Genomic DNA, 25,887 nt, shown 5'->3' with positions numbered 1-25,887 from the left:
ATTCCTTGGATTTCCTCAATTTTTTACGTTAAGGGGTTGTAAACTATTTATTTGGGCTGAATTTAAACAAACTAATTAAGTTGAACATTATTAAAATTTAATTTGTTTGTTTAAACTCAACTCAAATAAATTGTTTGCAACAGTTTTGCAGACATCATTTTTTTCAGTGTAGAGCACAGACCAGGATGGACTTGCAATAGGGCTGCACATTAAATCGTTTCAGCATTGATATCGTAATGTGATCATTCGCAACAGTCACTTTGTGAGTATATGCAATACTGAGTCTGGATTCTAATAATAATAATAATAATAATAATAATAATAAATAATAATAATAATAATAATAATAATAATAGTGTTTTTAAAGGGCACATAGGTTACCCCTTTTTTCATATTTAATATAAGTCTATTGTGTCCCCAGAATGTGTCTGTAAAATTTCAGCTCAAAACACCCATCAGATTATTTATTATAGCTGTTTGAAGTGTCTATATTATAGCTGGAAAAAATGTTTTGCTGTTTTTTTGTACTGGGCCTTTAAGGATAGTCCTCCCTGCCCACCGTTCCCACGTGCCTGTCAGCAATCGCCGCCCTCGGCTGCCTCAGGAAGCAGATCTCATGTAACGTGCATGAGAAATACTACAGTAAGAACTTTAACAATCACTATTTGATGCATTTTTTTGTGGATTTGCAACAATGAGTCACACACAATGTCATTACAAAGTTCACGCACACACACACAGCAAGGACACAAACACATAGCACACACACATACACACACACACACACTTAGCTCAGACACACAGACCCACAGAGAGAGAGAAAGAGAGAGAGAGAGAAAGAGAGAGAGAGAGAGAGAGAGAGAGAGAGAGAGAGAGAGACAGCACGTTAAGCTTTGCACTCATTTTGCACGCATATGTGACATGATACTGGTAATATCCACTGCTGTGTGGATATCTCTTATATTAATGTACAAAATAAACCCGATTTAACGTCCACAAACCGCGATTGAAGCATCTTCTTTTATAATTGTTCTGACACGCTGACACGCAAATGCTCTGTTTTAAAACATTTTAAACTTGTGAAACTCACTCTTGATCACATTTGATGATGATTGATGAACCTAGCGAACTGAACAGACCTTTTATTCCCGGCTGCTTTGTGCTCATCCTGTCTTGATAATATGATTATACACGTGACTACCGGACATGTTAATGCGCGCAGCTGTCAATCAATATAGGTGGGCGGGGGGACCGCACTCCTACGTAAAGTTGCGGTCGATCTGAAAACCGCTCCAATTGGTCCACCGTTTTTATGTTGTTGAATTTGAAAAAAAAGGACTGGGTGTGTCAAATGCTGTTCATTTATTATTTGTATCTTTCTATATTGAATATGTCAATGCTTGTAGGTTGTATATAATATCTTATGTATATGCACTCCCCTACAGAATTATCCCAATTAATATAAAATTATTAATTCTTTCTTAATAGTTATTCAACTCATCTAGTTAGATTGTATTCATATCGCAAAATATATAGAATAAAAAAAATATTGCAATGTTAGATTTTTCCAATATCGTGCAGCCCTAAATGCAAAACTAAAATTTTATTTATATACAAAAAAACTAAATTGAAGATAACGATGTGTAAATATTTTAAAGTGGAAAGCTGATTAAATTATGGAAATATGAAAAATTCTCATTTATGGTTGAGCAATATCAAAGAAAATCATCAAAACCAAGTGACACAAAAAAACAGAGAACTCAATATTTACTAAAGCTTCAGATCCATGAAAAAACTCCTTGTGAAGCTTTGTAGTAACTGTTTACTCAATTTAAAACATACTGGATCATTTTAATGAAATTATTTCTAATTTCAGTATCACTTTGTACAGAAAGGAATAAAGAGGGAACTCTTGTGTGCAACGTATAATTTAGTCCCTAAATGGCTGAAACTAATTCCTGAATGTTCCCTGAGATTAGTCTATTCCCTTTGACCTACTTCATTACAAAAGCACTTACTCACAGCTTTATTCCAACAGGATATCCAAACCTATACCCATATTAGCACACATGGCTTTAAGTCATGTGAAAAGCCTACAGAAATCACATTTGTACTTGTATTATGAAATTCTGGAATAATGAACATGATAAGTGTATTTCCACAATGATGGGAAAAGAAAAACTTCTTTTGTAAGCCCCTCACTGTAACATTTACACGAGACGACAGCAATACCATCTATTCATCAAAATAAAAAAATAAAAAAGCAGAAGAAAAAAGAAGAACAAGACAGGGTTTCCTCATCTAGAGGCGTGTCGGAGGCTGTTTGAGGAAATGCATATATCAGTGAAACTTTGAGGTCATCCCAATGAGCTACAAAGCAAAATCAATGAAACTTCTCCAGTGGAGCTAAGTGTTTGCATTAGCTAATCATTCAAAAAAAATTCTATTCAAAGCTGAGGTGACTAATAGCGGGTGTAACACGTTATTCCATTCAACCTCTTTCCATCTTTACTTAGGAACGGTTTTTCTAATCTGAAGTAGACCTCCGAGTGTTTACAGCTCAGCCAAAAACACAGAGAAGCAGGCAGAGAAAGAAAAAGAGTCATGTGAGGTGTGAGCTTATTGTAACAGAAAGTCCCCATTTCACTTTGCACAGCTTCATGTTTTTAGCCTCAGACCGGCAGGAAATTAACACAGCGTCTGTATAATTATGCTGGAGAGAGCGGGCTTCATTTGCTTTCCATTATTGTTCTCTGAACCAGTTAGCCTGGGCGAGCCACACTTCATAAGATGCAAATAATTGTCATAACTGAACTGTACTAGTACAGCACATAAGAATACACAATGGCAGGTCAATGACAAACCATTGTAAGACAACAGACTGTAAGGAAACACAGTTAAGGAAAGTTTTAAAAAAGCAACAGAGGAAAAAAGGCTGGGCGATTAGGCCTAAAATCAAGATCTGGATTAGTTGCACATTTGAACTCGATTACGATTAATGAACAAATATTTTATTTGTTTATTTATTTTTTGCCCTCATAGTTCATGAACAAGTTTTGCACAGTAAATATGCTCACATATTACATGTGAGAGATTTCTGAATGAAGAGTGCATTACTTAATGTTAAAATAACTGAAGTAAATACACACTGTCTACTATCGATGAATATTTATTGAACATCAATGCTGAAGTTAAAAACGCACACATTACCTAAAACAAACTTTCTTATTAAAAAAAAAAAGAGAAAATAAATGACAAAAATTTTTTTATTAAAAGTAGAAAATAAGCAGAACCTCTTCTAAATAAAATAACTCTTGTATATCCTGTAAATAATATTTTAAACAGTGCATATCTTGAATCTTCTGTAAACAAATATTTTAACGTAAATAATAATTTTAATGTATGTAAAATATGCCATCTCAAGGCATCTCTGGCACAGTTTCCAATCATCGTCAATGAGTGCAAAGTAAAGCTCAAGAATGGGTACATCGATTACTTTTCGATTAATCGTCCGGGCCTAGTTTTACATATTCCACAAGAAAGAACCAGGACCAAAGATAGGGTGAACTGTCATCATTTCATGCTGATTTTAGCCACTAATCATCCCAGAAATGTACATACCACGAACTTATCCATCCAGAAAATACAGAATAGTGGGTTTTTCATATAAGATTACAGATTGAGATAAAAACAATCCATGAACGGTTGTCTGACTACCAATTAACACTATAAAAGTACTAGCATGGACAAAGCAATGTCCGTTAATTTTTAATTTTATGCTGATTTGAAACGACACAACACAACATAATGCACTTTTTCCAGCTGTGGCGGCAGACTCTGTTGGGCATTTTACACAGATCTACCAACTACATGTGGCGGTATTTCATTGACAAATGTCGTGAGCGTAGTATTACAAGTCGAGATCGCATTTATGGGATACAAGCATGCAAATCTCTGTGCTCGAGCGCCAATTTCCTCTGCTTGTGGACAAAACTTCTTGCACGTCCTCAAATATACGCTGCTTAAGTCCATATTTTCTATCACGCCCTCAAATATACGCTGCTTAAGTCCAGATTTTCTAGCGCGCCCTCTAATAAACACTGCTGAAGTGTAATTTAGTACGTTTGTGTAACGAGTATGTCTAACATTTATTAAATTTGCTAGGAATGTTTATGAATGTCTCCAATAGACCTACAGAGCGGCATTAATGTGTCCTGAAGTAAAGTGAAATGGCTATAAGCTCCAGCAAGATAAAGTCTTTGTGTGCAAAACCATAGACCTTTATCTATAAATTAAATTTTATTATAGAAACTGTGTTTATTATAACTAAAAGCTACGTCGTGTTTGCTGGCCCCACGCATCACACACCTGTCAGTCAGTCAGCATGTCACCTTAAAGGGTTAAACAAATAACGCACAGCACTACTACGATTACAGAAGTTTGCGCTGTTATAATTTACTTGCCTTTGAATAAGTTTTTGGTGTGATTATAACCCGCAATTTAAAAAAAAACGACTGAATGTTTTGAATTGAGAAGCTATAATGTAGCTGAATTTTGGTGTGGCGCCCCACCACGGACAAATGAATGTAGCGGAAACCATGCTGTTATAATTCACTTACCTTTTAATACGTTTTGATGTGATTATAACCCGCTATTAAGGACTGAATGTTCTGAATGAGAAGCTGTAATGTTGCTGTGGCGGGATGAATTTTGGTGTGGCGCCCCGCCATGAAAGAATGAATGTAGCGGAAACCATGCAGTAGGCATGGGAAGATAACCGTTTTTAAGGTATACCGCGATTTGGAAAAATCATGGTTTTAAACCCGTCCAAATTTTTTGCTATACCGTTTTCTGTAAGGGTTTTTTAACGTTTTGTTTTACGTTTTTTTTAGGACAACTGTATCTCCAGCAGAAATTATATCTAAAGATGCTGTTTTAAATTGTAATAAAATCTGTATTTTTGAAACAAATGAAGACAGCAGAAGTCAATGATTCATTTGAATTATTTAAATTGACATGTTTACTGTTCCAAAATATTATAAATGTTTCTCAAAATAAAATATATTGTGTTCAATGGTGGAACAAAGTTTAAACAGAACTTATTTTAGAGTAGTAATCACAATGATGTAAAACCATAAAACCATGATATTTTTATCCAAGGTTATCATACCATCAGAATCATACCCATGCCTAGTACACAGTATCGTTCCATAGACAAGAGAAAAAGAAAAATTAACAAATTGCTGGTAAACCGCACAAACAACAACAGATATTTATCATCACAGTCCAACACCTCAAGAATCACACAATGACCGCTAAACTGAGGTAGGAAGACCCTGCTGATTCACCCTCCTGATCAATTTCACCACACCTCTGCATGATATACAACATTCTTTCATTGACACTTCCCTCATTTAACATAGTCTTACAAGCACTAGCATTTAAAATACGATGGGTTAGTTTTGCTCACTTATTTCAGAGTAAGATCCTCATAAACATTAATTATATTGTGTGGTTTGAATAAAAACATAATTTCCAATTTCCAAAAAACAAGACTATTCTGTCTGCATATCGTGTGGTTGTACAGCAATATTGTCAAACTCAATTCCTAAAGGGCCACAGCTCTGAAGAATTTAGCTACAACTCACAACTGCTTAACAGTTCATAGTAATCCTAAACCCTTGATTAGTTTAATCAGGAGTGTTTGATAAGTTTTGAAGCAAAACTGCAGAGCTGCGGCCTTCCAGCAATCAAGTTTGAAACCAATTCTGTACAATATATTTAGTTTATCACACCCATCTCGCTGTGTCACAAACACAATGCATTCCATAAATGGGAGCAGTATGGAAACATTCTGCAATAGATTCAAGTGAGTCTAAAGCAGGCAGTGAATGAAAGGAATGGTGAACTGTGTGAGGTTTAATTACCTTCAACTACAACTGGTTCTACAACACGAGCAAAGCTAGAAGTAGGTGTTTGTGAATGTAATGAATCGGACATCCAGAATAACAACTGCATCGTTTGACAAAATGATTTTTATCGAATTAAGAGGTGAATCCTATTGGTTATGATATCTTTGTATTTAATGATGAAATTAGGTGATGTGATGTACATAGAAAATGAAGCAACAACAGGTTGACAGAAATAATTTCTCATGCCATTTTCCAAAAAAGTGTGACAGTGCTGAAAAGGAAACTCAATCATGAAGATTGTCACTTGAAGATCAGTTAAAGAAAGGGATTTGCAAACTTTTCATCCCACAACCACCTAAATAGCAATGTCAGTTACTCGCGACCCTCATTTTTCTCGAATGTGGCTATAAATACACAATTGTTGCACACACAACTCTAGGCCTATATAAACATGAGCATATTGACAACACAAAAACGCAGTTTATTAGCCTTATAGGATTTATAGTCCTTTATTATTTAATGTTAACCTCAAATATCATATTTTTATGTATTAGTGCCATAAAGGTTGTCAGAAAGTTTAACCTGCCCCCCCCCCCCCCCCCCCCAAAAAAATCAATCTGCTGTGTGGTTGATCTGAACACCCCAGAGGTCGCAATCCAACGGAAAAATAATGGCCGATACATTTTGTTTCTTTAATGAAAATGTTAATCATCTTCTGTGAGTTATGAATAAAATGTGGTAACTCTAAAAGTTTATTAAAATTTATTTGAGTTTTGGAAATCCCTAAGCGACCTCGTCATTGTCCCTAGAAACCCTAGAGGGGCCCGACCCGCACTTTGGGAACCACTGTAATTCCAGATTACCTTCAAATTATATAATTACATGCTTCTGTTGTGACACAACACGAGATGTTAGTCAGAATAAGCCACCATTTGCTTTCATGGTATTTAAAATATGATGTAAGTGGATGAACTGAATGCTGTCAGTGATAAAACATCTCCTTATGCCTTCCACAATATATAGATAAACATACACAAACAAAAATAACAAAGATACGCGATACTAATTATAATACATTTATACATATTGAAAATACTTACATTTTAGAGTACCTGAGCCTTTAATGTTAACCAGCAGAATCAAAGAAAAAGACCAAAACACTCAGGTGGATTACCTTGTAGACTTTGCCAAAAGCTCCATCCCCAAGCTCTCCGACGATCTCCCAAAAATCCTCGGGGTTGACGTCTCTGTTAACGTGCTCATACTGTTTCTTCTTCTTCTCCGTTCCCAACTTAAATATCTTCCGAAAATTGAAAAAGGACATGTTCCAATCGCAATATAAAGGTCTATGGTTTACAAATAATAGACTGACACGACATAAACTGTTAATACTGTGCTTGACGAATCACTTGGGGAGTTGGCTAATGGGCTAGCATGTGGAGGATCGATCCTCTGCTAACTCATTTAACGTTACCAGTGCTGCTGCAGACAGCTCCGAGTGAAACTGTTAATGATGGTGAAGGTATTAGTCTCTGTGTAAGTCACAGAGATCGGCCTTTATGTGGCATTTCGCGTCTCCATAACAGTGATTCATCCAGGCGAGCGACTCCTTCCAGCATACAGGGATGGAAAAGTAACAGTCCACTTCCTCTGCTAGCCTCACAGCGGCTACATGTGTGTGTGATCCTCTGCTTTTGCCTCACCCGTCTGCTAAAATAAGAGCTTCTCAGTCAAACAAGCGCCGCGTATTCAAATTTGTCGTTTAAACAAACAACAATACAGTAAAATCCATTTAAAGGAGGCAGATAATTAGCTAGCACACCGTAAAAAAGCGGAGCGGATGCTGATGACCAAACTCCAGTCTGAGCTCAGTCTACTCCTCACGGGAGGGGTGTGTTTTACAGCTTAGCCAACCACAACAGTTTCGATAAAAACCGAATAAACCAATTTCAGGGCAGAGGCATGCCAGTCGACACTGCTCGCGGTTTATCGCGCCTTGTTCGATGGTCGCTCGGGTCTCTCGTGACCAACTTCTCGTGGATGTTGCAGGAGGATTTCAGAGCGCGTGCGTTTGGCTAGGAAAGGCGCGTGCCCGACTGTCGAAAAACTGGCGCAGGCGCAGTCGATGTTTGCCGTACAGAGTTCTGGATGATTTGAGTCGTGCATAGAATCGAATCATTTGAATCGTTCGGCAAAATATATATACCACGCAAGTACAGCAAATGTAAAGAAAATTTCAGAGGCTAGCGGGAGATATAAATAATATCACAGTATATATATGTACAATGCGCATAGCTTTTTGATCTTTTGAGGGTAATATGGACTCACTATAATGCTTCACTCCATTTTTAAATGCAATAAAACTTGGATTTTACTTGTAAATTCGACAAAAAAAAAAAAACTCAGACTTGTTCACTATCTGTACATTACATAATTATTAAGGCGATGTTCACATGAAAATTAAAATTTGCTGTTAGTTTACCAATTCAAGATGTCTTCCTTTCTTTTTCCTAACAAACCTTCCCCTTAAACATGTTTGTTATTCTTTGCGATTCTTTGTGTTTATTCTTTATCTTTACTAGATATCCTTTAGTTTTTCAGTGGGTGGGTGTGTAGAATCATGCACAGATTTTATATAGCAGTGATACTGTGAATTTTCTATATTGTTTTTTGTATCTTTGCTGTTTTCTCAACTGCTAAAGTAAAGGTTTTAAACTCATAAGGCATTACTTTGTTTTATTCAGTTTTATATCAGCAAAAAACTAATAGGAAGGTAAATTGCTATATTATTTTTTGTATACTATAGTATTTTGAAGTATTAGCAGTTTATAGGAAGGTATTGAGGCTCTTGTTGATCATAAAGACTCAAATATTCTTTCTTTTTTTAAATATTATGACATTGTCATTGTCAGCCAACTTTATGATAATGAAACAGGTCATGGTCCAGTACTTACTGATTTTGTGAGACGGTGCGAGGAGTCATATCTTCAGTTAAATGTATTACAGACAAAAGATATGATAATCAATTTTCGGAAGACTGCTTACAAACAGCTGAACACTTCCATAAAAAACTAGACTGTCGAAAGTGTGCAATCATAAGAACACCTTGGCACAATATGGACTCTAAACTCTCCTTTGATGAGAATTGTGAAGCAGTGTGTAAAAAGAGGCACCAGTGACTATTCTGTTAGAGAAAGTTAAATCATTTCCATATTGATAAACATATGATTTTATTTTACCTTGCTTTTCTTGAATTCATTTTATCTATTACTTTAGTGTCATGGTTTGGGAACCTTTCTGTTAAGAATAAAAATACACTAAATCAGATAGTTAAGTGGTTCAGCTAAAGGCAGCTTATATCCACAGCCATATCACCCTGCAGCCCAAGACCGGTTACTCACTGAAGCTAAGCAGGGCTAAGCCTGGTCAGTACCTGGATGGAAGACCACTTGGGAAAACTAGGTTGCTGTTGGAAGTGGTGTTAGTGATGCCAGCAGGGGCGTGCTCAACCTGCAGTCTGTGTGAGTCCTAATGCCACAGTATAGTGAAGGAGACATTATACTGTCAGTGAGCACCGTCTTTCGGATGAGATGTTAAACCGAGGTCCTGACTCTCTGTGGTCATTAAAAATCCCAAATTTACTCCATTGGCCCTTACCCATCATGGCCTCACAATCAACCCCATCCGCTGAATTGGCACTATCACTGGTACTCCACCTATAGCTGTTGTATGGTGTGTGGTGAGCACATGGGCGCCGTTGTCCTTTGGCAGCCGTCACATCATCCAAGTAGATGCTGCACACTAGTGGTGGTGTGGAGAGACCCCCCTCATGATTGTGATGCGCTTTGGGTGTTTGGCCATGCATGATAAATGCACTATATAAATACACACATTACATTACACAAAGAGCATTACAAATAAAAATTTAAGTGACACTGCTCATCCCCTACACTCAGAGTTTCAGCCCCTTTCTTCTAGTTGCAGGTTTTTAGTATCAAGGTGTAGAACTAAACGATACAAATATAGTTTCATATCAGTAGCGTTTAGACATTTAAATAAAGCATAGACTATATACTTGAACTGATTATTTATTCATTCTTTATTGTTTTGTTTTATTTTTTATTTTTGGAAGAGAGTGTTTTGAGTATATTTTTATGTCCATTTGTTGTTGTCACTGTGAGTTTTTTGTGTGGCACTGTTATAAAAATGAGGACTCGACCAACAGAGTCTGGATGCAGATGCAAACCAAATCTACCTTTGGGTATAAATAAAGTAACCTAACCGCATGTATCTGTCAAAACGGTACATGGCTGTCCTACAGTATCTGATTACAATTCATAAGTAATCTACACAGCTAATCTCTCATTTCACACACTGTACTTGGGAAATGGTCACTTTTGAATCAGTGATTAAACACTGACATCTTCTGGGGTAAATAGGGTAATGCAAAAGGGTTACACCTGGAAATGTCACTCATCTAGCTTACCCAACTAGTTGTTTCCCCTAATCTTCTCTTATTCTTAGAAATGGAGAATACGGATCAAATATTGGACAACATTATGCATAAATCTCCCACTATTGAAGAGCTGGAGCATATATTACATGGGGGTCAGCTGTCTTGTAACCACGTCGATGAAGTGTGGCCAAATTTGTTCCTGGGGGACATGTAAGTAGGACTTTTATAATGTAGATGATTAAAAGAAAGAGTTAGTACATTAATATGTCGTTCTTCCTTTAACAGGTACATGTCTCATGACAGATATGGCCTGTGGAGCCTGGGTATCACACATGTTTTGAATGCTGCACATGGTAAAATGTGTTGCAGAGGAAATGAGGATTTTTATGGGACAACTGTGAAGTATTATGGTGTGCCAGCCAATGACTTGCCAACATTTGATATTTCACCTTTTTTCTACCCTTCTGCACAGTACATTCATGATGCACTCAGCACAACAGGTGGTATGTACAGTAACACTCATGTTATTTTGTTTAATCAGCCTTAATCAGATTCATTATTACTGTCATTGCTTCAAATATTTTCTTTTCAACAGCGAAAGTTTTTGTGCATTGTGCTGTGGGGATGAGCCGTTCAGCTGCTCTGGTCCTAGCTTACCTAATGATACATTGCAATTTCTCTCTGGTGGATGCCATCTTGAAAGTGAAAGAAAGAAGATGGATTTTCCCAAACCGAGGATTTCTGAAACAGTTAATAACTCTTGACAATGAATTAAAACTACAAGGCACCAGTAACTAGATTTAACTAGAGAAGTGTATAGTTTATAAACCTGTTAATTAAAAATGTGAATGAACCGCCAACTTATCCAGCATATGTTTTACACAGCGGATGCCCTTCCAGCTGAAACTTAGTACTGGGAAACACCCTACACACTCAGACACACCCACTACGGCCAATTTAGTATATTCATTCAACCTATACTGCATGTGTTTGAACTGTGGGGGAAACCGGAGCGACCTCAGGGAGAACTTGCAAACTCCACACAGAAATGCCAGTTGGCCCAGCGGGGGCTCTAACCAGTGACCTTCTGGCTGTGAGGCGACAGTGCTAACCACTGAGCCACTGTACCGCCTAATTTTAATACATTCATTCATTTTCATCCACTTTTCCGGGGCCGGGACACGGGTGCAGCAGTCTTAGGAGAAAACCCCATATGCTTCCTCCAGCTCCTCCGGGGGGATCCCGAGGCAATTGATACTCAATTATATATTTCAACTAAACCTGACGAGACGTCTAATCTGTCCAAGCTAACTGAGTGTATTAAAGATGTTAAAGACTGGATGACCAACAATTATCTTCTCTTAAACTCAGACAAAACAGAATTATTACTTATTGGGCCTAAATCCTGTACACAGCAGATCTCACAACTCGATCTACAATTAGAGGGATACAAAGTTAGCGTTAGTTCTACTATAAAAGATCTGGGTGTCATATTAGACAGCAATTTAACTTTTAAAAATCATATTTCCCATGTCACAAAAACTGCTTTCTTTCATCTGAGAAATATAGCTAAGTTACGAAGTATGCTATCCATCTCAGATGCAGAAAAGCTAGTCCATGCTTTTATGACTTCTAGGCTGGACTACTGTAATGCTCTGTTTGCTGGCTGCCCAGCATCCTCTATTAACAAACTTCAATTAGTACAAAATGCAGCTGCCAGAGTTCTAACCAGGTCTAGAAAATTTGATCACATCACCCCAATTTTATCCTCCTTACACTGGCTGCCTGTTAAGTTTCGTATTGAATTTAAAATATTGCTTCTTACATATAAAGCTCTAAATAATCTAGCTCCTGCTTATCTAACCAATCTTCTGTCTCGCTACAATCCAACTCGCTCTTTAAGATCTCAAAACTCAGGACTTCTGGTAGTACCTAGAATAGCAAAGTCGAGTAAAGGAGGTCGAGCCTTCGCATTTATAGCTCCTAAACTCTGGAATAGCCTTCCTGATAACGTCCGAGGCTCAGACACACTCTCCCAATTCAAAACTAGATTAAAGACCTATCTGTTCAGTAAAGCATACACTTAGTGCACCACTTAGGGGGCTTCCACACAGGTTATGCATCTTGCTGATATACACTGTGAACATCAGCTACGCTAATTATTTTCTTTATTCTCCATTTCCACCTGGGGATACTCTTCCCGAGGCCCTCAGACTATGCAGAGTCACTGATTCGATCCAAGACCAACGACGAGATGATCCCAAGGTTTCCATATCCTGGACCTGGCCGAATCCTGAACAACTACTGCGATGGTCATGGAAGAGTGGAGAACATGAGACTGTTTCCTATGACGCTCCAGAGACAGACGAGTCTTCGCTGAGGCCAGCTTCCAGCCTCCGCCACTGAGACTGCAGCTCTGCACAAGACGTTTGGCCAGCGGAGAAATTAAAATGGTCGTGCCCAACTGAGCCTGGTTTCTCTCAAGGTTTGTTTTCTTCACTTCCGCCTTTAGTGAAGTTTTTTCCCTCTCCGCTGTCGCCACTGGCTTGCATGGTTCAGGATCTGTAGAGCTGCGCATCGTTGGATTTGCTCTTCAATATTTGGACTCTCAGTAGTGATTATTAAACCACACTGAACTGAGCTAAACTGAACTGAACTTAAACACTACAAACTGAACTACACTGTTCCTATTTACTGTGACCTTTTATGTGAAGCTGCTTTGACACAATCTACATTGTATAAGCGCTATACAAATAAAGGTGAATTGAATTGAATTGAATTCCCAGGCCATCCGAGAGACATAGTCCCTCCAGCATGTCGTTGGTCTTCCCTGAGGCCTCCTCCCAGTGGGAAATGCCTGGAACACCTCCCTAGGTTTGCGTCCAGGAGGCATCCGAAACAGAAGCCAAGCCACCTCAGCTGACTTCTCTCGATGTGGAGGTGAAGGATCAGCGGCTCTACTCCAAGCTCTTCCTGGGTGACAGAGCTCCTCACCCTATCTATAAGAATGCGCCCTACCACCCTGTGAAGGAAACTCATTTCGGCCGCTTGTATCCGAGATCTTATCCTTTCGGTCATGACCCAAAGCTCACGACCATAGATGAGTGCAGGAACATAGATTGACCTTGCCTTTCGGACCGTTACATCGACCACATTACTGCTGCCACTGCATCGATCCGCCTGTCAATCTCAATTTCATCGTTCCCTCACTTGTGAACAAAACCCCAAGATACTTGAACTCCTCCACCTGGGGTAGGGACTTTCCTCCAACCTGGAGATGGCAAACCACCTTTTTCCGGTGGAGCACCATAGCCTCGGACTTGGAGGCTGATTCTCATCCCAGCCGCATCACACATAATTGTATAAATTTTAATACAATAAGAAAATAAGTCTTTTTATACTTTAGTAAAAAAGTATTCTTTTTAAAGTCAAATATATTCTTGGATTTTACTCAACTTTGCCCTGGACAAAATTTGAGTTTTAAGTGAATTAAAACATGAATCTTACTTACCTACAATCACTTCATATCTCTAAAATTGTTTCATAAAGTGTGCTTCAAACAGGTGAACGGGCTTGACAAACCACCTGTAGAAACACTCTACTCACTCCCTCAAAAGAGAAAAAAACACTCCCCTCCTCACTCTAGCAGTTAATTCTATGAGCACAAACTGCTCCTTTGTGTAATTAGCACTTTTTGTGTGTGTGTGCATTTCCTTCTTCTTATTGAATCACTGAATGCTTCCTCAATTGTAAGTTCCTTTGGACAAAAGCGTTTGCTAAATGACTGAATGTAAATGTTATGAATCGTTCAAGGATTTGAATCTTGAACGAAAATAAAATAGCATATGCAAATGTATTTAAACTAAGCTTATCCTCAAGCATTGTTGATTAAACCTCTTTGTTTCACACTTCTCCCAAGTACAATACTTCAAATGTTCACTTAACACAATTGTCCCTTATTGTCCTGTTCACTCGTCATCGGATGAATCATCTCCAAGTGTCACTTGTGAACAGACCACAATGTCCTACCATAGAAATGGAATAAGCTAGAACGGCCTGAAACATATCTCAAAATAGACAGGGATTAGTGGCTTAGTACATGGCAAGCTAAGATAGCTTTTAATATTCTCAGCATTACCCATAGTAATTGCACTCTTACTAGTGACACTGACAAATTAATTTTTCAGCTTTCTAATTTAATTCTTACTTGTAAAGTTTACAATTAGCTGGAATTTAAATTTAATTACAGAGCTGTGCAATTGTGTAATAAGTAAAAATTGAGTTTATTTTTGAATAGTGGTTCTGGCTGCATGTCAAAGTTAAAATCAATAGTCACATTTGTGACCCAGGACAACAAAACGTTATTGGTCAGGGTCAACATTTTCTTTTATGCCAAAAATCATTAAAATATTAAGCAAAGATCATGTCCCATGATGATATTTTGTAAATTTCCTACTGTAATAAAAACATAATATTTGATTAACAATATGTGTTGCTAAGAACTTAGTTTAAACAACTACAGGGGCGGTTTTCACAGTGTTTTTATTTTTTAGAACAAATTCCAGATATTCATAAAGTTAAATCTCTCCCAAATTTGTGCTGTCCTAACAGACACTACACCAATGGAAAGCTTATTTATTCAACTTTTAGAATATGTATAAAAAAGACGCATACTGTATGACTGGTTTTGTGGTTTATGGTCACATTTGTGTTTATAAAACATAAACTAGGCAATTGCACCTTTCTTATACTTTGTGAAAGGTTAACAATTGAATTAAAGGACATTTTAATTGTAATTGGTAATCGAATTAGATTGCTCTTTAACCACAAACATTTCTAGTAAGAATTAAATTAAACTCTATACTTCCAGTTAAGTATACTTGTAAGTAAAAAAAAGAGTGCTCTATAATTCTACTGGTAGTAAATGTGTGTTATCCCTGCAGGCACAGGACATCAACATGATGTCATATTGACGTCGTACCCCAAATTGTGAGGATGCTGGATTTTGTTTCGAAATGAAAATTGGGTTGACATCAGAATTCAACGTCAGGCCAACGTCTAACCTAAAATCAACCGAATATCAATGTTTAATCATGTTGCAGTTTGACGTTGTGTGGACTTTACCTCTATGACATCTATCAGATTTTCGATTTTGGTCACTTTCCAACACAACCCAAATCAATCAAATATCAATGTAATTTGATGTCATTATTAGACATCAAATAACGTTGTCCTTAGACGCTGGCTAGACATGGAATTTTGGTCACCGGACATCATAATCTAAATCTAACCTAATATTAACGTCTTATGATGTCTCATGATGATCTTATGTCTTATGATGATTAATGTCTTTTTAAAATCTGGGGTCACTAAAGCGGAATGAACCGCCAACTTATCCAGCATATGTTTTACGCAGCGGATGTCCTTCCAGCTGCAACCCATCACTGGGAAACATCCATACACACTCATTCACACACATACACTACGGACAATTTAGCTTACTCAATTCACCTATACAACATGTTTTTGGACTTGTGGGGGAAACCAGAGCACCCAGAGGAAACCCACGCGACAAGGAGAGAACATGCGAACTCCACACAGAAATGCCAACTGCCCAGCCAGGGCTCGAACCAGTGTCGTTCTTGCTGTGAGGTGATTGTGCTACCCACTATGCTACCCTAATCTAATTCAACTTGCCATAACTTATTACCTGATTTATAAACACTTTATACAGAGTCAATTAAGTTTTATTTGACATTATTAAAATTGAGTGCAGTGTAGGCTAATGCAAATAGGCTACTTTTTCCACTCTGGTGAAGATTGGCTTATTAAACCCTTTTGGATAATTCACTTCAATTAAGGAATTTACAAATATTTTCCTCTTATTTTCATGTCAGATACCATGCCTTGATATTCACGTATTCAATATGTTATGTATTCTCGCGTGAGAATTCTTCAGTAAGAGAAAAACACCATATGATTTGCTTGCGTCTCAATGGAGGTTGTGACTTCTCGAGCCACCAGGCGCCCCCTGGAGGAGACAAACACAGTGCGGCATTGAAACAGTTACTCGCCGTTTTTGAGCGCACAGACGTCCATCATCAGCGCAGCTCTGAGATGCTCAGCGGTATCGGGTAACCGAGCAGCGTCATAAAGAGAGCACCTGTTTGTGTGGATCACGACGTGCCAAACGGGTTATGTATGCTGAGCCCACGGGAAAACAGCAGAGACACATCTTCACTGGCATAATATTCGGATCTAGGTCAATTCGGAACAATGACAGCTCAGAAAAACAAGCACGGTATCCTGCCTATTAAAGAGTTGGAGAATGTTCTGGACACATGTAAACTTGACCTAACTCCAGTCGACGAGGTCTGGCCAAACCTGTTCATCGGTAACGTGTAAGTACAGGCTATAAATTACTCAGTCATGCACTGATAGGCTATTCAACTGACGCTTATTTAACAATTAATAGCAAAAAATCTATGTGGTTTGGGTTTAAACCATTTGTTGAAAAGGGATTTGAGAAGCTATTCAAATTCAGTTTATTGATATTACAAGTGAAACCAGTTTTTGCAGTAAAATGACTTTAAATGACTGCCAGAGGTTGCTGTAATAAATTACATAACACATCTTTGACTTTCTCTCATAGGGGTATTGCTCAAAATAGAAATACTTTGAAGAAAATGGGCATCACTCACGTTTTAAATGCTGCCCATTCCAAGCAAGGCAGCATCGGGGACCAGAGTTATTATGGCAACTCAATTGTATATTATGGCATCCCAGCAGATGACTCTTCATCATTTGATCTCAGTGTGCACTTTAAAACAGCTTCTGATTTCATTCACAAAGCCTTGAGGAAGAAGAATGGTAAGTCAAAACAAAGAAACAAACAATATAATTCAATCTAATTACACAGTGGAAGACTGTTATAGTCCACTTTGAAACTAAGGCTGTGTTTGCACTTGTAATTTAATCTGGACCAAAAAAATAAATATATATATATTTCTGCTTCTTGTTTCACTGTAATTGTTACGTCCTAATATATGTAAACCTTTTGCAACTGAGGTTACTGAACATCCAAAACAATGCAGTGTGCTGGGCTAAACACTTGTTGTATGTGCATACATGTTATAATGCTTATAAATGTGTAAAACTGTAGGCTAAGCAAATATCTACAGCATTTTGATGCTTGTATTGATCTGTATGCTCAACATCGCAACTATGACAAGTAAAACGGTGTTCTGTTCCTTGTATGATTGCATCTTATGACATCACATCCTGTTTTTAGTTATTTTAGATGTCTCTTGTCCATGTTTCGTTCACATTCCAGTTGAACTGCTCTAGTTTTCATTTGGAAGTGGACTGAGACCAATTTGATTCACATTTAATGAACTGCACAAAGCATTTGCACCAGAGTTAATGTTAACTGAACCATATATGCCAAGTGTGAACACACCCTCATTTTGTAGATAGTTAATGAAGTTAGAACTTTTTCACATAGTAAACTGCAGACATGATGACAAAATACATTTTATATTTAATCTAAACCATTCAAAATAATACATTTTTTATGTTTCACAAAATTTTTCGTTTGTTTAACATCACTTTTGAGGACAGAAAAAGTTGAAATACTCAGAAAAAATGAAAATAAAATGAAAATTTGGATAATCCTAGGCAGACTTGAATAGTACGAGCTCAGAAATAACATAACGTGAGCCTTAAACACCACTGTTTGGTTGTTCTCATGTAAATCCCATGAATATAAAATTCCAGTAAAAAAACAAGCCGAGTGGAACAAAATGGCAACTGTGATGTTTCATTTGAGATCATTAATATGCACGCTGGCATCATTTAATTGCCCACAAAAGTGATATTAAAACAATTATGTATATATATTTTTTCTCTTATGTTTAGGCTTATCAAAGCTTGTATTATACTTACCATGTATGTGGTACTCTTATTTTGAAAGATTAGTTAATGCAGAGTTCAGACTGCATGATTTTCAAAGTAGTCATGTCATGGATGTTTTCACACTGCATGACTATCTGGGGTAGCGTTCCGTCGATGCGGTGTTTAAACAGTAGGGTGGATCGACAAACGGGGGTTTCACACTGCATGACTTTAAAATAGGAAGAATCACAGACAACTTTGTCCAAACTTTGTCTCACAACCAAACACATGTGAGAATTGACATGGAAACAATGCAAGGTCACGTAATATATCTGTCATTATTAACTACATAATGGAAAAAGATGGCTTTAGTGCGGTAGAACATACACTTATTTTGCTCACCTGTATTTTGAAGAGAATTAGCAATCTCTCTCCAACGTTTTTTTACTTTTTGACCTGGTTGTGATATTTCTCAGATGATACGTCAAACAGACACGGTGCTCCTGCCAAATTTCCACTAGTTTTCCCTCCATTTCTTGGGTCCAAATTAACTGAAAATGAGCGCTTTTAACTTCTCCCCCAGCCTCCCGCTGGCCTGCAGATACCCATACTAGTGGATGCTGCTCTCTCAGTGGCTGTAGGTAATCGGCGATGTTATTTTCAACCAGAACACATTTGACACTGCATGATTTGAATCATCGACAGCTCCAGATATTAACCACGCCAAATTTTTCAAGAGTGTCAGCGACTCATTGGCGATTCTCTCAGATCGTGTCTTTGATAGTTCACACTGTGTGATTGGTGAGCAAGCATCGATTTGCCTGTGATTTCAGGCATTTGTCTGCGATTTCTTAAAACTTGGCGGCGAGTCAAAATCAGGGCTAAAATCATGCAGTCTGAACTTGGCATAGTTAAGGTGCAGTTTTGTAAAACAGGCAGCCATGATTGACAACACAACTCAGAAGCAAACTATGTTACTTGGGTGGCATAAAGATAGCTCAATCCTTCTAGCTAAAATAAACCTCTCCACCACTACAGTTGAAAAGACAAACAACTTGTTAAAATATTTTTGGACAGCTGAAGTATGCTTATTTAGCATGTGTGTATTTCAGATTACATAACACTGTGTGTGTATGTATGTATGTATGTATGTATGTATGTATGTATGTATGTATGTATGTATGTGTGATTGACGTAAGCTGCTTGACCATCAGATTAGAGCTCATTAATATTCACAACCCTTCCAAATATGGTCAAAACCAACCATAACTTCTATGTAGATATCAGAGATGAATTAAATATATATCTAAAAAGTTAAATACCTACATTTAAAGGTTTAGTTAACTCCAGAATGAAAATTCTCTCACTATTAACTCCAGTCTGTTCAATTTTTAACAATCTTGGGATATAAAAAGATATTTTGAAGAGTATGGGTAACCAAACTGTCTTTTATGTGTAGGAAAGGTGCTTGTTCACTGCATCATGGGAATGAGTCGATCTGCAACTCTGGTTCTAGCATACCTTATGCTGCGCCAGCGTCTTACCCTGCGCACTGCCATCCAAACAGTCGTACTGCGACGTGCCATCTATCCCAACAGGAACTTTTTGAGCCTTCTCCTGGATTTGGACATTCAGCTACAGAGAAAGCGAATGCTGTGCCCTATTCTCTGACAGAAAAACACAAATGCCATGAGCACACAAATGCCTGTGCATTCATTTTATATAACTAGAGGATGAAGAGTTAGCCATCATTGGTATGTTTACATTATTTACAATAAGTGTACAGTATATAGCCTATATTGTTTCATAGTAAAACTTGTGCCTTTGGGTTTTAGTGTATGTTCCTTTATAGACCATCTTTGTACTTTTCCTCAGATTACAGGGTTGTTTATAATATTTGCTATAATTTAGCTATAAAACACTTTTTAATATTAAGCAGCTTTGCTATTGACTGAAACAATATTTAACTTCACATCTGTCCTACTTGCATTGCCAATTTAATCAGATTTTTCTGTACAATGTCTTGTAAATTTGAGAACGGTGATTTTTATGAAAGTCTTTATGATATATTCAAGATGCAGCTTTATGAACAGCACACAAGTGCCACATGATCCTCACATTTCAAATGACATTTAACAATGGGGTCAGTATTCAGCACTGAGTACTAAATTAAGCAGTATTAAATGATTGAATTGTGGTTTATTATTCAGCTACAGAGAAAAGCCTGACTATGAGCTGTATGAGCTTTTACGTTGCTTTTGGCAGCCAGAATTGGAGGAATCTATGGGCCAAGCACAACACTGTTCTGTTGACTCAATCCTAACAGCCTTGTTTAAATGACTGAGCAGCACTCGTTGATGTGTTTTTAGTGCACCTTTTTGTTTTAACAGTAGAATAATGTTTCATTCAGCTCATTGATTCACAGACGTTCCTTTGTTATCTTAGAGAACATTAATGGAGTGTAAACAGTTTTGCCAAATGCACTGTATAGTTACAACATTTAATTGCACATTTGACTCTTTCAGCTATATGAGCAGGATGAATATTGAATTTGTTACACTGTTAGTTATGTCTGGACTTTTGTATGTATTTCTGAAGGTATAACAACTGGACTGACATGCAGATGTTTCATAAAAACAAGGTGCCAAATAAAATTAATATTCATCTGTATTCATTTAAATAAAATAAATGTGATAGTGCTTTTGGGTATGCATTTAATAATTTTCTTCGAATTGTTATTATAATTATTATTGCATTTTCTTACATTTTGCCAAATTAAACCCAATGATAGTATATCTGTCAATGCTTACTTGTTAATTGCAACTTAATTGCAACAAAATATTACAAATATAAGCGTTTAATAAGCGTTTATAGGATTTCATTGTTATTTACACAACAATGACATGTTGAGGGCATGAAAATGCAAACTTAAAATAAAATAAAAACATTTAAAGTCTTTGAAAGTTTTTAAGTTTATTTTAACAACTTTATTAATCCCACCAGAGGCAATTAAGTTAGGGCAGTAGCATTTCATGATAGAACAAATACATAAAGAGACAAATCACTTACAAACAACATTAAAAACACAATCCAGCATGCTTCATAATAACTTCATAAATAGTACTAAAAAAACATAGGAAGGACCCATATATTAAAAAGTTAAAACTTGCTAAAACTACCGACCGGTATCCCTGCTTCCATTCATGGCCAAGATTTTGGAGAAAGTAGTGTTCAATCAAGTCCTGGACTTTCTTACTCAAAACAACTTCATGGACAACAGGCAATCTGGCTTTAAGAAAGGCCACTCAACTGAGACTGCCCTGCTCTCGGTCGTGGAGGATCTCAGACTGGCTAAAGCAGACTCTAAATCATCTGTCCTCATCTTGCTGGATTTATCAGCTGCTTTCGACACTATAAACCACCAGATCCTGCTATCTACGCTTGAGTCACTGGGCGTCGCATGCGCAGGCGTCGTTATTCAATGGTTCAGATCTTACCTCTCTGACAGGTCATTCAGGGTGTCTTGGAGGGGAGAGGTGTCCAACCTAGAGCATCTAAACACTGGGGTACCTCAGGGCTCTGTTCTTGGGCCACTTCTCTTCTTCATCTACACAACATCTTCAGGACCAGTCATCCAGAAACATGGATTTTCCTACCACTGCTATGCTGATGATACCTCTCTTTTCACCCCGATGATCCCTCGGTTCCAGCTCGCATCTCAGCCTGCCTGTCAGACATTTCACACTGGATGAAAGATCATCATCTTCAGCTTAACCTCGCGAAAACGGAAATGCTTGAAGTTTCTGCCAACCCGACTCTACACCATAACTTTTCAATCCAGATGGATGGGGCAACCATTACTGCATCCAAAATGGTAAAAAGCCTTGGAGTAATGATTGATGACCAACTAAACTTCTCTGACCACATTTCTAGAACTGCTTGATCTTGCAGATTCGCACTCGATAACATCAGAAAGGTCCGACCCTTCCTATCTGATCATGCAGCTCAACTCATTGTTCAAGCTCTTGTTCTCTCCAAACTGGATTATTGCAACTCTCTACTAGCCGGGCTTCCAGCTAATTCTATCAAACCTCTTCAGCTGCTTCAGAACGCAGCAGCACGAGTGGTCTTTGATGAACCAAAAAGAGCACATGTCCCTCCGCTACTCACCCGTTTGCACTGGCTGCCAGTTGCTGCTCGCATCAAATTCAAAGCTCTGATGTTTGCTTACAAAGCAACCTCTGGCTTGGCTCCTTCTTATCTGCTCTCACTTCTGTAGATTTATGTGCCCTTCAGAAACTTGCGTTCTGTGAATGAACGTCGCCTCGTGGTTCCATCCCTAAGAGGGAAGAAATTATTTTCCCGAACTATCGCATTCAATCTGCCCAGTTGATGGAATGAACTGCCTAACTGCATCAGAACGGCAGAGTCACTTGCTGTCTTCAAGAAACGACTAAAAACTCAACTATTTAGTCTCCACTTTCCCTCCTAATCTGTAACTGCCTCTCTGGCTATACCACTAACTGTACTCTATCAAAAAAAAAAAAAAAAAACATTACTAATGCTTTGCTTCTTAGACTTTACACATCTGAAACATGCCTATAGCACTTATTCACTGTTGCTAGTAAAGTTGTGTAAATTGCTTCCTTGTCCTCATTTGTAAGTCACTTTGGATAAAAGCGTCTGCTAAATAATGTAAATGTAAATGTAAAATGTATGGTTGTAAAGCCTTACTGCCTCAAGAACAAAGGTGGATTTATATCTGTTAGAAGAGTGCTTAATGCTTCTAAACCTTCTTTCAGAGGGCAACAGAACAAAAAAAAGGCTTCAGAGGATGGGAATCATCTCCTATCACACTTTAAGTTTTCCTTAACATTTGCTGTATATGTAACTCTGAAGACTGCAGAGGCAAACCAATAATCGTGGAGCAATATTTGTTAAAAGCTGTGTGTAAACTTTGTGTAAACTACGAAAAAAAGTGAAATTTGGGTGATGTCGGGTGCATCCATATAACATGTTCAGTCATTATTTGCATTAACAACCAAAATGGTGGGTATTTCTTTACAAAGTGGCATCACAAATAACTGGCGAGGCCTGAATAGAGCTTTTCATCACTTTTGCAGCTTTTGGTAAATAGGATAATTTTAACAACTCCGACAATTACTCATATTTTTATTAGCTTATGCCCTTTCTGCCAAGTACACTACATTTTACTGAGATTACAACCATCAGTTTCACATCCACCCCCCAACCCCCTTTTTGACAACATCTGTAAGCAAAAACATCAAAAGAAAAAACCTTAAGGAAAAAAGTATTAAGTACATTGCTTGTCATTTCAAATTGTCATTACAACTTTTTAGATAGTTTCAAGTAATTTTCATTAAAATCGGACTGGATTCATTAACTTTCCCATATGGTTTGCATTTAGTTCCTATTTGCTTATTTTCTCAGAATCAATTTTATGGCTACTTTATTGGTAACCAAAAACTCAACTTCCCAGGATATTGCAAGGACATCTTTTTGGGCTAACCAACAGAAAATGCAATGGTAAGCAAAAACTTAAAATATAGCACATGGGAACCAGGGTTGTTAGCTGGGATGCTAATAGAAGTTTTAAATTATGAAAAACATACATTACATTTCTAATACTTTGGATATACCATTACTCATCAACCGTAATGTAACATCAACTGGATATTTACTTTATTTTCCCTCATGTGATTGTCAAAGTTTCCAGCAGAGTGCAGTGGTGTGCCATGAAAGTTTTTCAGGCACCAGCTAAAAAGGTTTTAAGCTAGCAATGGTGTCAGGTAAACAAAAACCTTGGAGTCTCATCCAGTAGGCTGCTATTTTCCTCTTTATTTGTATATGACATTCTTCATATGCGACATTAACTAACATTAATGTAAATCTTTTATTAATTAACCACAGTATTATATATTATAGATATATTGACAATTAACAGTTCCTTATCATTTGTCAGTGACATGCATCCTGCAGATGTTCTCGAGTCCCACAATATAACTGATCGGCGTTAACCCTGGAGAAGAGAGGCTGATTCTCCAGTGTTTTCACCCGGACAGCGTGACCTGCAGCTGCGCGAGCGGAGGAAGCAGGACCCGCTCGAGTCCCCGGACACACATCGCTTTCAGAGAACATTCAATTAAGACACTACTTTGCTTCCTGATTAGCTGCTTGGCTTACACTGTACAATGATAAATCACTGAGAAGAGGAACGGGGAACAGGCGCGAGCAGCTCGGCCAAGTGTGTATATATTTTGGGCTAAGCTCAGTCATCTCCTGATTTGACTGGAGGAAGCAGAGGCTCGGAGGGGGTGAAGCTGAAGACCACATTAGTGTCACATATGAGAGCACTGGAAAGCAGATGCATCTGTACGTGATTACATTGTGTCAGTGTTTTCTCAGGGAAGATTGTCAAGACTAAGATCATGGATAAAAAGAACAAACTAACATCAGCCGACAGAAACATATCATGACCTAAACCAATATGAAAGAAATATATCCACACATGTTGGGTAATAGAGAATAAGTTTGCAAACTTGATTTATGTAAAAATCAGAGTTAAGTTTGCTTCATTTACATCTATCATCAGCTCAAATTATTTCAATGAATCAGTTTTACCGATTCAACGATTTGTCAATAAATGTCCAAAATTCTCTGTGAGAAATAAATTGGTAAAATATATTTGCAGGTAAATATTGCTTATTATTGTGCATTCATACACTCACCGGCCACTTTATTAGGTACACAGGTATTAGTACCAGGTTGGATCCCCTTTTGCCTTCAGAACTGCCTTAATCCTTCTTGGCAGGGTTTCACATGGTACTGGAAATATTCCTCCGAGATTTTGGTCCATATTGGCATGATAACATCACGCAGTTGCTGCAGATTTTTTGGCTGCACATCCATAATGCGAATCTCCTGTTCCACCTCCCAAAGGTGCTCTATTGGATTGATATCTGGTGACTGGAGGCCATTTGAGTATAGTGAACCTGTTGTCATGTTAATGAAACTAGTCTGAGATGATTCAGGCTTTATCCTGCTGAAGGTAGCCATCAGAAGATGGGTACATTGTGGTAATAAAATGATGGAAATGGTCAGCAACAATACTCAGGTAGGCTGTGGTGTTGACACGACTCTCAATTGGTACTAATAGGCCCAAAGTGTGCCAATAAAATATCCCCCACACCATTACACCACCACCACTAGCCTGAACCGTTGAAACAAGGCAGGATGGATCCATGCTTTTATGTTGTTGATGCCAAATTCTGACCCTACCATTCGAATGTTGCAGCAGAAATCGAGACTCATCAGACCAGGCAACGTTTTTCCAATCTTCTATTGTCCAATAGAGCCTGTGCCAATTGTAGCCTCAGTTTCCTGTTCTTAGCTGACAGGAGTGGCACCCGGTGTGGTCTTCTGCTGCTGTAGCCCATCAGCCTCAAGGTTGGACATGTTGTGCGTTCAGAGATGCTCTTCTGCATACCTTGGTTGTAACGAGTGGTTACTTGAGTTACTGTTGCCTTTCTATTAGCTCAAACCAGTCTAGTCATTCTCCTCAGACTTCTGCCATCAACAAGGCATTTGCGCCCAAAGAACTGCTGC

General features: G+C 37.9%; 3 protein-coding genes across 5 annotated transcripts in view; 2 read left to right on the top strand and 1 right to left on the bottom strand.

Annotated features, from left to right (window-relative positions):
* slka (STE20-like kinase a) overlaps positions 1 to 7,995 on the bottom strand; it is a 45,997-nt gene extending 38,002 nt beyond the window's left edge. For all 3 annotated transcript variants that reach the window (XM_056471028.1, XM_056471029.1, XM_056471030.1), the window contains exon 1: positions 7,087 to 7,995. In XM_056471028.1, coding sequence (XP_056327003.1) covers positions 7,087 to 7,236 — 150 coding nt within the window. In that variant the 5' untranslated portion in view covers positions 7,237 to 7,995. The remainder of the gene's footprint in view (positions 1 to 7,086) is intronic.
* Positions 7,996 to 10,385: 2,390 nt separating this feature from the next.
* si:ch211-223p8.8 (dual specificity protein phosphatase 13A family protein) lies at positions 10,386 to 14,224 on the top strand. The gene is made up of 3 exons (XM_056471553.1): positions 10,386 to 10,578; positions 10,654 to 10,871; positions 10,964 to 14,224. The coding sequence occupies exons 1-3, from the start codon at positions 10,439 to 10,441 to the stop codon at positions 11,164 to 11,166; spliced, it is 561 nt and encodes a 186-aa protein (XP_056327528.1). The 5' UTR covers positions 10,386 to 10,438; the 3' UTR covers positions 11,167 to 14,224.
* A 2,119-nt stretch (positions 14,225 to 16,343) lies between these two features.
* zgc:153981 (dual specificity protein phosphatase family protein) lies at positions 16,344 to 20,960 on the top strand. Its single transcript, XM_056471554.1, has 3 exons — positions 16,344 to 16,769; positions 17,021 to 17,238; positions 19,721 to 20,960. Exons 1-3 carry the CDS (start codon positions 16,645 to 16,647, stop codon positions 19,930 to 19,932), a joined length of 555 nt encoding a protein of 184 aa, XP_056327529.1. The 5' UTR covers positions 16,344 to 16,644; the 3' UTR covers positions 19,933 to 20,960.
* Positions 20,961 to 25,887: the final 4,927 nt, after the last annotated feature.

The sequence above is a fragment of the Danio aesculapii genome, chromosome 13 (genome assembly GCF_903798145.1).
Source record: "Danio aesculapii chromosome 13, fDanAes4.1, whole genome shotgun sequence".
In the NCBI taxonomy this organism is placed as follows: domain Eukaryota; kingdom Metazoa; phylum Chordata; class Actinopteri; order Cypriniformes; family Danionidae; genus Danio; species Danio aesculapii.
The sequence above is the reverse complement of the archived record's forward strand: the minus strand, read 5'-3'. Positions and strand labels throughout refer to the sequence as shown.